The sequence below is a fragment of the Notolepis coatsorum genome, assembly GCF_963971535.1.
Source record: "Notolepis coatsorum genome assembly, chromosome: 4".
Taxonomy (NCBI): Eukaryota; Metazoa; Chordata; class Actinopteri; order Aulopiformes; family Paralepididae; genus Notolepis; species Notolepis coatsorum.
In genome coordinates, this window is record NC_140168.1 from 20,690,470 (window position 1) to 20,705,390 (window position 14,921).

A 14,921-nucleotide genomic window follows, 5' to 3' on the forward strand; every position below is an offset into this window, starting at 1 on the left:
TCACACTACATTACAGACAGGGTATATATATATATATGTATATGGTGTCACACTACATTACAGACAGGGTATATATATATATATATATATATATGTATATGGTGTCACACTACATTACAGACAGGGTATATATATATATATATATATATATATATATATATATATATATATATATATATATATATATATATATATATATATATATATGGTGTCAATACATTACAGACAGGGTATATATATATATGGTGTCACACTACATTACAGACAGGGTATATATATATATATGGTGTCACACTACATTACAGACAGGGTATATATATATATATATATATATATATATATATATATATATATATATATATATATGGTGTCACACTACATTACAGACAGGGTATATATATATATATATATATATGGTGTCACACTACATTACAGACAGGGTATATATATATATATATATATATGGTGTCACACTACATTACAGACAGGGTATATATATATATGGTGTCACACTACATTACAGACAGGGTATATATATGGTGTCACACTACATTACAGACAGGGTATATATATATATATATATATATATATATATATATATATATATATATATATATATATATATGGTGTCACACTACATTACAGACAGGGTATATATATATATATGGTGTCACACTACATTACAGACAGGGTATATATATATATATGTGTTGACCTCCTGACCTGTTCCTGTTCTCCTGCTCCAGGCGCTCCTGCTCCTCCCTCTCCCGCTGCTCGCGGGCCTGTCTGCGCCTCTCAGCCAGGACACGCACCGCCTCCTCCAGGTCGTTGGTGCCGGCCGACGGCCTGCCAGTCGGTGCGGCGGCAGCGGGAGTGGCGGCGGTGGACGAACCTCGACGGGTGGGTGCAGCACGGGTTGGTGCGGCAGGAGCCGACGTAGCAGGAGGAGGCGTAGCACGGGTTGGTGCAGCACGGGTCAATGCAGCAGGAGGAGGTGTAGCGGGAGGAGGCGTAGCACGAGTGTGTGCATCAGGAGTGGGCGTGGCAGGAGCTGACGTAGCAGGAGAAGGGGTAGCAGGAGGAGGCGTAGCACGGGTGTGTGCATCAGGAGTTGGCGTGGCAGGAGCTGACGTAGCAGGAGGAGGGGTAACTGGAGGGGGTGTAGCACGAGTGGGTGCATCAGGAGTTGGCGTGGCAGGAGCTGACGTAGCAGGAGGAGGGGTAGCGGGAGGGGGTGTAGCACGAGTGTGTGCATCAGGAGTTGGCGTGGCAGGAGCTGACGTAGCAGGAGGAGGGGTAGCGGGAGGGGGCGTAGCACGAGTGGGTGCATCAGGAGTGGGCGTGGCAGGAGCTGACGTAGCAGGAGGAGGGGTAGCGGGAGGGGGCGTAGCACGAGTGGGTGCATCAGGAGTGGGCGTAGCAGGAGCTGACGTAGCAGGCGGGGTGGCAGTGATGGGGGTATCGGGAGCAGCGGCAGCAGCAGGGGTATCCGGGACGGGGGAGGCGGCGGCCGAGGTCGTTGGCTCTGTGCTCGGCAGGGCGGGCGAGGCGGCCGCTACGTCCGCTGAGCTCAGAGAGGGCGGGGTGATGGGCACGGAAGACACCACGATGACAGGAGCGCCGCTGGAATCTGAACGAGGGAGAGAGAGGAGGTCAGAGAGAAGACAGGAGCACCATTGGAGCCTGAGAGAAGAGAGATGCCTCTGTTTCTAAAGGCTAATGTTTACCAGTCAGCCGACATAAAGCAGAGACAAACATTCTAATCATGAGGTGAAGAGAAACTCCTGGATGAGATCATCGGATCACTAACCTGATATCACCTAATATCTCTTTTCATAGACTTCTCTAAGGCCTTTGATACCGTTGACCACGATACTTTAATTGGACGTCTTACAGCTATTGGTTTTTCTGAACATGCGGTTGGGTGGATTGCAAACTATCTCACAGACAGAACCCAGGCTGTTCAGTTAAAGAGGGTGCTACAGTACCTCGGAGGTACTGAAAGTCCACAAGGGGGTCCCACAAGGTTTGATTCTGGGCCCATTAGTGTTTACTCTATATATAAATTGTGTCAGAATATTCCAAACGCAGCCTTTCATTTCTATGCTGATGATACTGTCATCTACTGCTTGGCATCTACTCCTGTTAAAGCTTTTATGTATCTTCAGTATGCATTTGATAGAGTACACGAGCAGCTCTGTCAACTGCAACTTGTTCTAAATGCAGAAAAAACAAAACTCATGTTTTTTTACTAATTCTAGAACAGTAAGATCAACATTGTCCGATAAAATTGTTACCAGAGATGGTCAACAAATTGAGTTGGTATCTACTTTTAAATACCTAGGATTTTTTTTTTATTGCTGATCACTTGTCCTTTAAAGCAACAATCTCCAGTCCGATCTGAAGATTCAAAGCTTGGTAACACTGAATGTATTTAAGGCTATGGTGAAGCCTATTGTAACCACGTTTTCTGTGTGCAAATGTTTTATCTGATCATTTTGTAACGTTAGTTTTTTATCTGTAATGTCTATGTGTTTATTTTGAAACTTTGTGTTGCTGCTATTCTTGGCCAGGTCTCCCTTGTAAAAGAGATCCTGGATCTCAATTGGGATAAACCTGGTTAAATAAAGGCAAAATAAAAAAAAATCTCATAAATCATTATGATATATATTATAAATTATAATATTTACAGCTAGCATTTCATCTCAATCTATCACACAAAGGTCAGTATAAATCAGCTGCTGGCTCACACACACACACACACAATCCCATGTGTACATACTGAATTAATTATGGTGTAGCCTACAATGAATGAACCTCGTCCAAAAACCAGTGACCTCGTTCAGTCACCTTGGCGCTGTGGACACTGTCGCCGTGGTAACCATACTGACCCTTTGTCTCCTCTGGAGTGTCAGGCTGCTGTCGCTGGGGTTCGCCGCTGGTTTCCACGGCGACCGCGGTGACCGCCTGGGGCTGCAGCCGGGCCGGAGTCTGGGCCCGCTTGGGCCGGGTCTTGGGGCCGGGGGCCATCTTCTTCTTGACCGAGGCGGTCTTGGAGGCGGGCACGCAGGGGGACAGGGGCCGGCTCTTGGGAACCGCGGGAGACGGAGGTCTGTTCCTGGGCTTCGGGGTGCTGATGGAGGAGAGGAGAGGAGAGGTATAAACAAAGGTGCTGTAATAAAGCTGCAGAAGAAGAGAGGAGGGGTATAAACAAAGGTGCTGTAATAAAGAGGAGAGGTTTAAACAAAGGTGCTGTAATAAAGCTGCAGAAGAAGAGAGGAGCGGTATAAACAAAGATGCTGTAATAAAGCTGCAGAAGAAGAGAGGAGAGGTATAAACAAAGGTGCTGTAATAAAGCTGCAGAAGAAGAGAGGAGCGGTATAAACAAATGTGCTGTAATAAAGATGCAGAAGAAGAGAGGAGAGGTATACGCAAAGATGCTGTAATAAAGCTGCAGAAGAAGAGAGGAGAGGTGTAAACAAAGGTGCTAAAATAAAGCTGCAGCAGAAGAGAGGAGAGGTGTAAACAAAGGTGCTGTAATAAAGAGGAGAGGTATAAACAAAGGTGCTGTAATAAAGAGGAGAGGTATAAGCAAAGGTGCCGTAATAAAGAGGAGAGGTATAAGCAAAGGTGCTGTAATAAAGGAAGGACAACGCATTCAAAGCTGCACCAATGGGATGAAGATGGAATAATTCCTGTCTCCTCAGTAGGCGGCGCTATCGCTAACGCTGGGAGATCACTGGACACGTCTCAAACTAACTTTTTGTGCTGGATCTACAGGTCAGGACAAACTGGATCTAACTGGATCTATAGGTCAGGACAAACTGGATCTACAGGCCAGGACAAAATGGATCTACAGGTCAGGACAAACTGGATCTACAGGTCAGGACAAACTGGATCTACAGGTCAGGACAAACTGGATCTACAGGTCAGGATAAACTGGATCTATAGGTCAGAACAAACTGGATCTATAGGTCAGGACAAACTGGATCTACAGGTCAGGACAAACTGGATCTACAGGTCAGGACAAACTGGATCTACAGGTCAGGACAAACTGGATCTATAGGTCAGAACAAACTGGATCTACAGGTCAGGACAAACTGGATCTATAGGTCAGAACAAACTGGATCTATAGGTCAGAACAAACTGGATCTATATGTCAGGACAAACTGGATCTATATGTCAGGACAAACTGGATCTATAGGTCAGGACAAACTGGATCTATAGGTCAGGACAAACTGGATCTACAGGTCAGGACAAACTGGATCTACAGGTCAACCCTTTCACTACCACACTACAGAAGGTTAACCCTTTCACTACCACACTACAGAAGGTTAACCCTTTCACTACCACACTACAGACGGTAAACCCTTTCACTACCACACTACAGACGGTTAACCTTTCACTACCACACTACAGAAGGTTAACCCTTTCACTACCACACTACAGACGGTTAACCCTTTCACTACCACACTACAGACAGTTAACCCTTTCACTACCACACTACAGAAGGTTAACCGGCGGTAGTGAAAGGTTAACCTTCTGTAGTGTGGTTGTTTAACCCTTTCACTACCACACTACCAAATGGTTTAACCCTTTCACTGCGACAATACGGAAGATTAACCCTTTCACTGGCACACGACAAAGGGTTAACCCTTTCACAACCACACTACAGAAGGTTAACCGGCTGTAGTGAAAGGTTAACCCTCTGTAGTGTGGTTGTTTAAAGGGTTAAGGTTGTTAGTTACACATGAGATACACCTTGTGTCACATTACGGGAAGTGAGGAGGACTTGATTAGTCTGGTCTCTGGCACAAGGTACAGAGAGAGTGAAAGAGGAGCAGAGAAAGGTGAGCAGAGGAGAGGAGATCTCTTTTCATCCTAGGCGTAGAGAGCCCGACCTGTAACCGAAAAGGTCGGCGGGTTCAATCCCTAACAAGCATTCCGGCTGTGAGCTGGTGAATGGAATGGTGGCTGGTATTGCATATACAGTGGCTGCCATCTCAGGAGGAAAGACTGTTTTAAACCGTTTAAACAGTCATTCAGAACTGCATTATTTTACTCTGTCTATTCTATTTTACTCTTTTATTACAGGTTTTAAACTGTGACTGTCAGGTTTTAAACTGTGTGGGTATCAGGCAGGAAGAAAGACTGTCAGGTTTTAAACTGTGTGGGAAGGACTCTTCGGATGTTTATGTTTATGTTTATTTAGGATCCCCATTAGCTTTTGCACTTGACAAAAGCTATTCTTCCTGGGGTCCGGCACACACAACGATACAACAATATTCAATACATTACATCATTATCAACATCAATTACATCATCAATTACATCATTATCAATATCAGTTCGGATGAGACGTTAAACCGAGGTCCTGACTGAATCTCGGTCGTTAAAGAACCCAGGACACCTATCGTAAAGAGTAGGGGGTTCCCAGACGTTCCTGGCCAAATTCCCAAATCAGGTCTCTGACATCAAGGCCACCTAATCATCCCTTCCCCTTAATTGGCTGATATTAATCCCCGTCTCCTGAGCCGTTGTGTATAGTGTGTTGTGTGCCGGGTGCCAGTGTATGGCAGCCATTAGAGCCTGTGTAGCCCAAGGTTGGGTGCTGCTACCAGTGGTGGTGAAGGAGGCAATTTCCACCCTACGTTGTGGGGAGCGCTTTGAGTGTCTAGAAAAGCGCCATATAAATGTAATGAATTACGGTCAGGTTTTAAACTGTGTGGGCATCAGGCAGGAAGAAAGACGTCAGGTTTTAAACTGTGTGGGCATCAGGCAGGAAGAAAGACGGTCAGGTTTTAAACTGTGTGGGCATCAGGCAGGAAGAAAGACGGTCAGGTTTTAAACTGTGTGGGGGACCCAGGCCTGAACTGCGCCCTGAGAGAGGGAACTGCGCCCTGAGAGGGAGGTTTACCCTGAGAGGGAGGTTCAAAGGGTCAAATTGGGCACCAAACAGGAAGAAAGAAACATTTGAACTGTGTGGTAAAAGACTGTCAGGTTTTGAAATGTGTGTATCAAAACAGGAGGAAAGACTGGCAGGTTTAAAACGGTTTAAACGGGCATTCAGAACTGCACTATTGCATTATTTTACTCGTCTATTCTACTGTACTAACTGTTGCACTATTGCACTATTTTGCTGCTCTGTTATTATTACTGTCTATTTTTAAATGGCCTCTATTATGTGTGACGATCAAGCCGCAAACAAAGAGGCCTATTGGGATGTTAGGATACTAATGTGAAGAACTGTGATTCAGTGTTGTGTGTTTGCTGCTGTGAAGCACTTCTTGTATGAAAGGTGCTATACAAATACAGTTTATTATTATTATTATTATTATTATTATTATTATTATTATTATTATTATTATTATTATTATTATTATTATTATTATTATTATTATTATTATTATTATTATTGTCTCTGCCAACATGCCCTTGAGCAAGGCACTGGAACCCCCAAACCGCTCAGGGGGTGCCACACCTGCACTATGACCTCTTCTGTGAAGAAATGAGCAGGTGGGCTATGTGTGTATCCTGTACATTATCTGATGTGGGGGAAAGACACATTTAAATGGCCTTGTGTACATTTTAAAAGTAATGTTCTTCTTAGCATTTGCTGCATTAGCAATAGAAGGGGGTTGAGCGTACGGTATGTCGGGTCTAACTAGGTCAGGCAGAAGACTTTGAGTAACTAAACACTCAACCTAGAGGTGGAAGATCCCCTCGGCTCAGTGACGGTGAAACAGGAGAGGAGGGAGCTATCCGTCTCCTCCTGAGCATCAGTCAGGAAGAAACCCATTCTGTCTGAGAGCGCGCACACACACACACATTCACATTCACACACACACACACACACACATACACACACACATTCACATTCACACATACACACACACATACACGTACACACACACGTTCACACATACACATACACACACACATTCACATTCACACATACACACACATTCACATTCACACATACACACACACATACACACACACATTCACATTCACACACACACACATACACACATTCACACACATACACACACACACACACACACACACACACACACAGTCACACACACACACACACACACACACACACACACACACACACACACACACACACACACACACACACACACACACACACACACACACACACACACACACACACACACACACACACACACACACACACACACACACACACACACACACACACACACACACACACACACACACACACACAGCCCTGCTCTTGGCAGCTACTGCGGACCTGGGCTGGGAGACTGAACAGTGTCCAGCCATCTCTCTTTGGGTCCAGTTATAAACGACAGCATTCAAGCGCCATCTGTCAGGGAGACCGGGCCATTAGACCTGCGCCCCCCCAGACTGAAGCAGCACAGAGCGACCGGAACACACAGCCACATGTACCTGTCTCTCTATATCTCCTGTCTGTAGCCCTCTGAGACACACTTAGACCCCATCTATAGGGGGCGATAGCAGGTCAACAGACATCATCTGAAAGCTGGGAGCCTGGGGATTAATTTGAGATGCAGCTCTGCACTGTGGCAAGTTTCTAGTCATAAATCTGTGATAACAGTGTGTTTTTGGCTAGGCGGACAATGTTTAGAGTGTGTGAGGACACAACGTCCAATCCCCACCCATCGACCTCCACCCGCTGACTCTGCCAAATGAGCCAGTACGACGGCCGGCCCAAGTCAAAGGCAATGCTGAGACTGGGATTCGATACCGGAGTCTCTTGCATTGGTGACGAGCGCAATCTCCGCTACGCCACCCAGCCGCCACTAACATCTTACTGTTCTTCAAATAATATTTAATAGAGTTTTCAGCGTTTTGAGTGACAAAATCTGGCAATGGGGTGAGAGAACTTTCACTTCTTGTAATACAACTGAACTCAGTTCCTTGACAACAAGTGACAATATCATGAAATGAGTCAAACGTCTCCACTTGTTTCAAAACACTGTCTCCTTGTTTTGAGAAATAGCTCGAAGCAAGCTGGGTTTTATTGGAACAAGTGAACTTATCTCATCTTCTGCAGTGTATACAGTACGGCGAGATCATGGGATATGATTAAGTTATGGTGCCACGTCCCCACATGACTGGAGTATGAGTGCATTCATCAGTCTGGATCGCAAGACGAGGCTTAAAAGAACACGCCAAGAGAGAGACAAGAAGATAGATACCTCTGTGCGTTCAGTAGAAAGCTATCTGGCTGCACGTTAGCCTAGCTTAGCACAATGAATGGAAGCGGACATGGCCGGTTAGCCTAGGCATTGTCCAACTCACCAACACCTCTCCCAAAGGCTAACCGGCCATGTCAGCTTCCATTCAGTGTGCTAAGCTAGGCTAACGTGCAGCCAGATAGCTTTCTACTGAACTTTCTAAGGAAACTGTGGTATCTATGCAGCACTGAACGGCACAGGAAGTCCTTCATTCCGACAGCCATCAGACTTTACAATGCATCACTGAGCACAGAGTGACAGTTACCATCTTCCTGGACTCTTACTTTTTAAACAACACTGTGCAATATTACACCTACTGTAGACTTCTGTATATTTTTACTGTATATTTTATTCCATTCTTATTCTTAGGCAATTTGTTTTGTTATTCATATTCGTGACTTTGTTCTGTCTAAATGTTTAATGTGAGCGATTTGTAGTGTCAAATTTCCCTCGGGATAATTAAAGTATTTCTATTCTATTCTATTCTATTCTATTCTATTCTATTCTATTCTATCTTCTTGTCTCTCTCTGGAGAAGACGGTAAGCTAATTTCCCAAAATGTTGGCGTGTTCCTTTAAGGCCTCATACCCACATGCAGACGAGGCGCTTCAGTTTAGAGGTCTTTGAAACTTTGTACGCCTGTATATTTTCCCCAATGGAGTTTCACTTCCGCGTTCGGTTTGCGCGATCTGATTGGCCACTGACGTTTTTTTCAGCGCCAATCGCGTTACTCCTAACAATATACAGGCCGCCTGTACACGTTCACAAGGTAGGAGAACCATGGGACGCTCATGGAAGCCATGGCAATTGGCAACGGTGTCGACAAGGCGGGTGTGTGAGCTGAGAATCGAAAACCTCACACACATTTCCCAAAACACGGTTTGATTGATTTGTTAGAATCGCTTTATAAACGCAATAAACTATAGCCGCTATATTGGTGTATCCTCTCAGAGACATGAGTATACGATGGTATAAGATCATGCCATTTACACAGCCATTCACTGTACACACACTCGCCATTAAACAGTCATTTCCAAAAACCTTTCCAAAGCCAGGTTCAAGATAAGGCATTTTTCTAACCCTGGGAAGTGTGGGAAGAAAACTGGAAAAAAAAAAAAAAAAGTGGTATCTGCTATTTTTTGTCACAATTAAAACACCTTGGAGCATCAAAAGTGAGTTGCGAGCCCCGCTTTGTTTCATCTACCAGATGAGAGCCTGATGAGAGCCTGGTAATCTGCATATTGAAGCTTTATATGCAGCTCTTGTCTTGTTCGCTGACTAATGCTACTAGGGATTATTGGAGTTTCTTGACTTGGGTCCAGGCCTGAATACATGGAAGTATCATAGTTCCCTGGTTCTGTACCTGGACTCGGGTCTGGATCTGGTGCTGGTGGTGGTGGTGGGCGGTGCTGCTGCTGGTGGTGGTGGTGGAGTTGGTTTCTTCTTCAGCACCCTCTCTTTTGTGATGGCGTTCTTCTCTTTTTCGTTCTCCCTCTCCTTGTCTTTCTTCTCCTTCTTCTTCTTGTCCACCTTTGTGAAAAACGTAGAAAACGAACAGCCGGTTACTTAGCACCACGTCAGATGATCAAACGTGTGCATGTGGTTGACCTTATCTCAAACCCCCGCCCTCCTTTCTTGATCCTCCGGTCACAACTGTCGCTTCCCTCGGACAAACAAAGATTGGAGGATCATGAAAAGAGGGCAGGGTTTGAGATAGGTCACTTGTTGGGGATGACGCCACTTTTTCACTGCCGATACCGACTCTGCATATTAACCAATATAGTATCAGCATACTAACCTATAGTATCAACATCCTAAGCTATAGTTTCAGCATACTAAGCTATAGTTTCAGCATACTAAGCTATAGTTTCAGCATACTAAGCTATAGTTTCAGCATACTAAGCTATAGTTTCAGCATACTACCCTATAGTATCAGCATACTAAGCTATCGCAGACTACATACAAGAGTCTACAGATAAAACAAATTCCTCTCCCTCAGAGAGATTTAACATCCTTGTATGTGAGGAAAAAGGCAGGAATTCAGGTCGCTTTGCTCTGATTTCATGTTATCTTTGCTTTTTGTATCAGATCTTAGTATTGGGGAAATTCTCCCATGACCTCATACACACATGCGCATCCTGTGTGTGTGTGTGTGTGTGTGTGTGTGCGTGTGCGTGTGTGTGTGTGTGTGTGTGTGTGTGCGTGCGTGTGTGTCTGTGTGTGAGTGTTTCTGTGTATGTGTCTGTGTCTTTGTGTCTGTGTGTGTGTGTATGTGCACGCGCGCGTGTGTGTATCCCTTGTGAAAAAAGTATCATGGTAGTGAGCTACAAATAATGGAACTATTAATATATTATATAATTGGTACCATGGTGATACATGACTTTTACCATGGCAGTACCACGGTACATCTCTTATGCAACGGCCGGTACCACGGTGAAACTAAAAGCACCATCAAACTACAGCTTTTCTGTCAGGGATGTGTGTGTTATTATACACTTGTGGCCTTTAATTTGCTGAAGTGCACAGGAACTGAGTCAGTCATCTTTGGTAAGTATGTTTCACTTCTGTGCACTAGCCTTGAGTGTCTGTGTGCGTGTCTCTGTCTGTGTGCGTGTCTGTGTGTGTGTGTGTGTGTCTATCTGTGTGCTTGTATGTGTGTGTGTGTGTGTTCAAGTTCAAGTTCAAGTTCTTTAATAGTTGTCATACAGAAGTACAGAATACTTTCATACAAAATGCTTCTTACTGTTACGCTCCAGAGACTGTGCTAGACAAGATAGTATCAAATAACATAATAACATAATATAGCATGAATTTAGAAGAAGAAAATGAGGTCACAGTGTTCGGTATAGACATATGTACAATGTTCTGAGTTACCATATAATATACAATACACAATACTATGCAGTGTACTAATGTACAGTACTATCTAGTGCAAAGCAGAAATGGGATGAGGTACAATTTTAGGTACAATTTACAGTAAGGTGTACGAGTTGTAGTGCAATCCTTCATCCATAAATATAAAGTGTGGGGAGTGGGTGCTACAGTGTGTTTGTTTAAAGTGGGTGTGTGCTATAAGTGTGTGGAGTGGGTGCTACAGTGTGTTTGTTTAAAGTGAGTGTGTGCGTGTGGATGTGTGTGCTATGTGCGTTTGGTGGTTGTTGTTGTGTAGTGTTCATTCATTGTTCGTTTAGCAGCCTGATGGCCTGGGGATAGAAGCTTCTTCTGAGTCTTTCTGTGCTCGCCTTGAGACTCCTGTATCGCTTGCCTGACCGCAGCAGTTCAAAGAGGCAGTTGTTCGGGTGACTGGAGTCTTTAATGATTCTCTTAGCCTTGCCCTTGCAACGCTTGTAGTAAATGTTCTGGAGGGTGGGGAGCCCCCCTCCAATTGTGCGTTCGGCTGAACGTGTCACTCTTTGTAGTCTGCTTTGGTCTTGTGCAGTGCTATTCCCAAACCAGGAGGTGATGTTGCCGGTCAAGATGCTCTCTATTGTACATGAGTAGAAGTTCTTAAGGATCTTCTGGCTGACTTGGAACTTCCTTAGGCGCCTGAGGAAGTAGAGGCGTTGTCGTGCCTTCTTCACAACACTGTTAATGTGTGTGGTCCATGTCAAGTCCTCGGATATGTAGGCTCCGAGGTACTTAAAGCTGTTGACTCTCTCAACCGGTGCCCCGTCGATGCTGAGGGGGCTGTAGTCCTTGACCCCCGACCTCCTGAAGTCCACAATCATCTCCTTTGTTTTGCTGACGTTCAGGGAGAGGCTGTTTTCCTGGCACCATCCCGCCAGGACCTTGACCTCTTCCAGGTAGGCCCTCTCGTCGTTGGCAGAGATCAGGCCCACCACCACTGTGTCGTCAGCAAATTTGACGATTGTATTGCTACTCCGCTGAGCCACACAGTCGTGTGTGTACAGGGAGTAGAGGAGGGGACTCAGAACACAGCCCTGGGGGGCCCCTATGTTGAGGGTGATGGATGAGGAGGTGCAGTTGCCTGCTCTCACCACCTGGGGTCTGCCAGTGTGTGTGTGTGTCTGTGTGTGTGAGTGTCTCTGTGTGTGTGTGTGTGTGTGTGTGTCTGTATCTGTGTGTGTCTGTATCTCTGTGTCTGTGTGTGTGTGTCTGTATCTGTGTGTGTGTGTGTGTGTGAGTGTCTGTGTGTCTGTGTGTGTGCGTGTCTGTGTGTCTTTGTGTGTGTGTGTCTGTGTCTCTGTGTCTGTGTGTGTGTGTGTCTGTATGTGTGAGTGTCTGTGTCTGTGTGTCTCTGTGTCTGTGTGTCTCTGTGTCTGTGTGTCTGTGTGTCTGTGTGTGTGTGTGTGTGTGTGTGTGTCTGTATGTGTGAGTGTCTGTGTGTCTTTGTGTGTGTGTGTCTGTGTCTCTGTGTCTGTGTGTTTGTGTCTATATGTGTGAGTGTCTGTGTGTCTTTGTGTGTGTGTGTCTGTGTCTCTGTGTCTGTGTGTTTGTGTGTCTGTGTGTGTCTGTGTGTTTGTGTCTGTATGTGTGAGTGTCTGTGTGTCTTTGTGTGTGTGTGTCTGTGTCTCTGTGTCTGTGTGTTTGTGTCTGTATGTGTGAGTGTCTGTGTGTCTCTGTGTCTGTGTGTCTCTGTGTCTGTGTGTCTGTGTGTCTGTGTGTGTGTGTGTCTGTATGTGTGAGTGTCTGTGTCTGTGTGTCTCTGTCTCTGTGTCTGTGTGTGTCTCTGTGTGTGAGTGTCTGTGTCTGTGTGTCTCTGTCTCTGTGTCTGTGTGTGTCTCTGTGTGTGAGTGTCTGTGTCTGTGTGTCTCTGTCTCTGTGTCTGTGTCTCTGTGTCTGTGTCTGTTGCAGAGAGAGCCTACCGGCGTGGAGTTCCGTCGCAGCGGGCGCTGGGTGATGTCGGGGGTGCTGGCGGACGACAGCCTCCAGGTCTGCAGGTGGGGGGAGGCGGCCAGGGGGCTGGCAGAGGCTGAGCGGGAGCAGGGGGGAGAGTCTGGATGATGATGATGACATTACAGGGTACTGGCATCACAAACCCCCAACACCCCCCCATGCACACGCACACGCACGCACACACACACACACACACACACACACACACACACGCACACACACACACACACAAAGAACAAAACCTCCTATCTGAAGAGTTCACATTTCTGAGAATTTAGTTGTTTTCTCGCAGAATAATTTTTTTTAAGGATACCCAATACACTACACTGTTTCGGGACTATATTACTATATTATGTGTTAACAATACCGACCAGGTATTAGTGCCTCGCAAAGTGCAAATAGGAGGTTTTCCCCCCACCTTTCTTTTATGCAGATAGGAGGTTTTGTTCCTCGGGCCATCGATATGAATATTCAGTAATGTTTTACATAAACTGGACACTTGAGAGCGCATTCACTACTCGTCTGTGAGTGTGTTTGTGTTTTGCAAAATAACAGGGTCATCATAACACGTTCATAAAACACCCATCAGACAGCTGGGTAGTCTGGGGTGCACTGCACAGGCACATTAGAGTATCTCCACAGCTTTCTCTCTGGCCATTAACAGTATACCCTCCTATCATCCTAATTACAGCATGCAGTACACAATTATAGTACACCGCATACACGTCACAGTATACGGTATAGAATTACAGTACACCACATATAAGTCACAGTATACCCATCTCCCTCAGCAGCAGAATGTGAATGCGTTACGACAGTTATGATAGGTGATGTGATATGACAGGCATGTCCTGTTAATGTAAATTGTTACCAGATATTCCATTATGCTCCATATGAGGCGTACTTTACAACATATTAGTTGTTATGTGACTAATGGCCATGTAATACATATGAAACCGGTCTTATTTTGACATGCCCTGAGTGGGAGTCGAACCCCGCCCTCCCGCACCGCGGGCGACATCGCAGACCACTATACCAGGAGGTGAATTCACTCCTAAGTAACGGGTCTGGATGCCTTTTAAGGGGAGTGAGTTTTACTTGCAGTACCGCTACGTGCCACAGTCACTTCACAACACATGAAGTCCATCGTGACTGTGGATATACTCACGGACCACCTCCGTTACACATACAAGAAACCTGATGGCTTTCTAATAAAGGTCCTCTTGCTTAGGAACTCAGAGATCACAGTGAAAATGTTTGACTCCACATTTGAAACTTTAGACCTAGTGTTAAATGTGCTTTTATATATGTGCATGTTATACATATTACATATTATATTCTATTATATATTGATTATATTATACAGCTTGATTTGGCTCAGAAAAGTATAAAGAAAATGCAAAGCAGACCGTCCCGAGTCAACGCCGGGAGGTTCTGGAAGGTTCTGGAAGGTTCTGGAAGGGTCCCACACTTACGGGAGTCGCTGCGGTTGTGCAGGGTGGCGGCGCTGCGGCTGCGGGCCAGGAAGGAGATGGTGGGGGTCATCAGGCGCTCCACCATCCTGCTCTCCCACGGACTCAGACGCAGGCTGCGGGCTGTGACACGAGAGAGCCGTCAGTCAGTACCCCGCTGGCTGCCATCACAACATACGGAGTGCTGTGTGTACGGACACACGCACACACACACACGCACGCACGCACACACACACACGCACACATACACACTCACTCACACATACACACGCACACATACACACGCACGCACACATACACACGCACGTACCCACACACACACGCACGCACACACATACAC

General features: G+C 45.6%; 1 protein-coding gene across 2 annotated transcripts in view; it reads right to left on the reverse strand.

The window, feature by feature from the left end:
• LOC311226884 (uncharacterized protein) overlaps positions 1-14,921 on the reverse strand; it is a 107,126-nt gene that overhangs the window by 14,544 nt on the left and 77,661 nt on the right. For both annotated transcript variants that reach the window (XM_084312338.1, XM_084312339.1), the window contains 5 exons: positions 14,585-14,704; positions 13,079-13,185; positions 9,616-9,782; positions 2,892-3,133; positions 724-1,630 (listed from right to left, as the gene is read on the reverse strand). In XM_084312338.1, the coding sequence (XP_084168464.1) occupies positions 724-1,630; positions 2,892-3,133; positions 9,616-9,782; positions 13,079-13,185; positions 14,585-14,704 (1,543 nt within the window). The remainder of the gene's footprint in view (positions 1-723; positions 1,631-2,891; positions 3,134-9,615; positions 9,783-13,078; positions 13,186-14,584; positions 14,705-14,921) is intronic.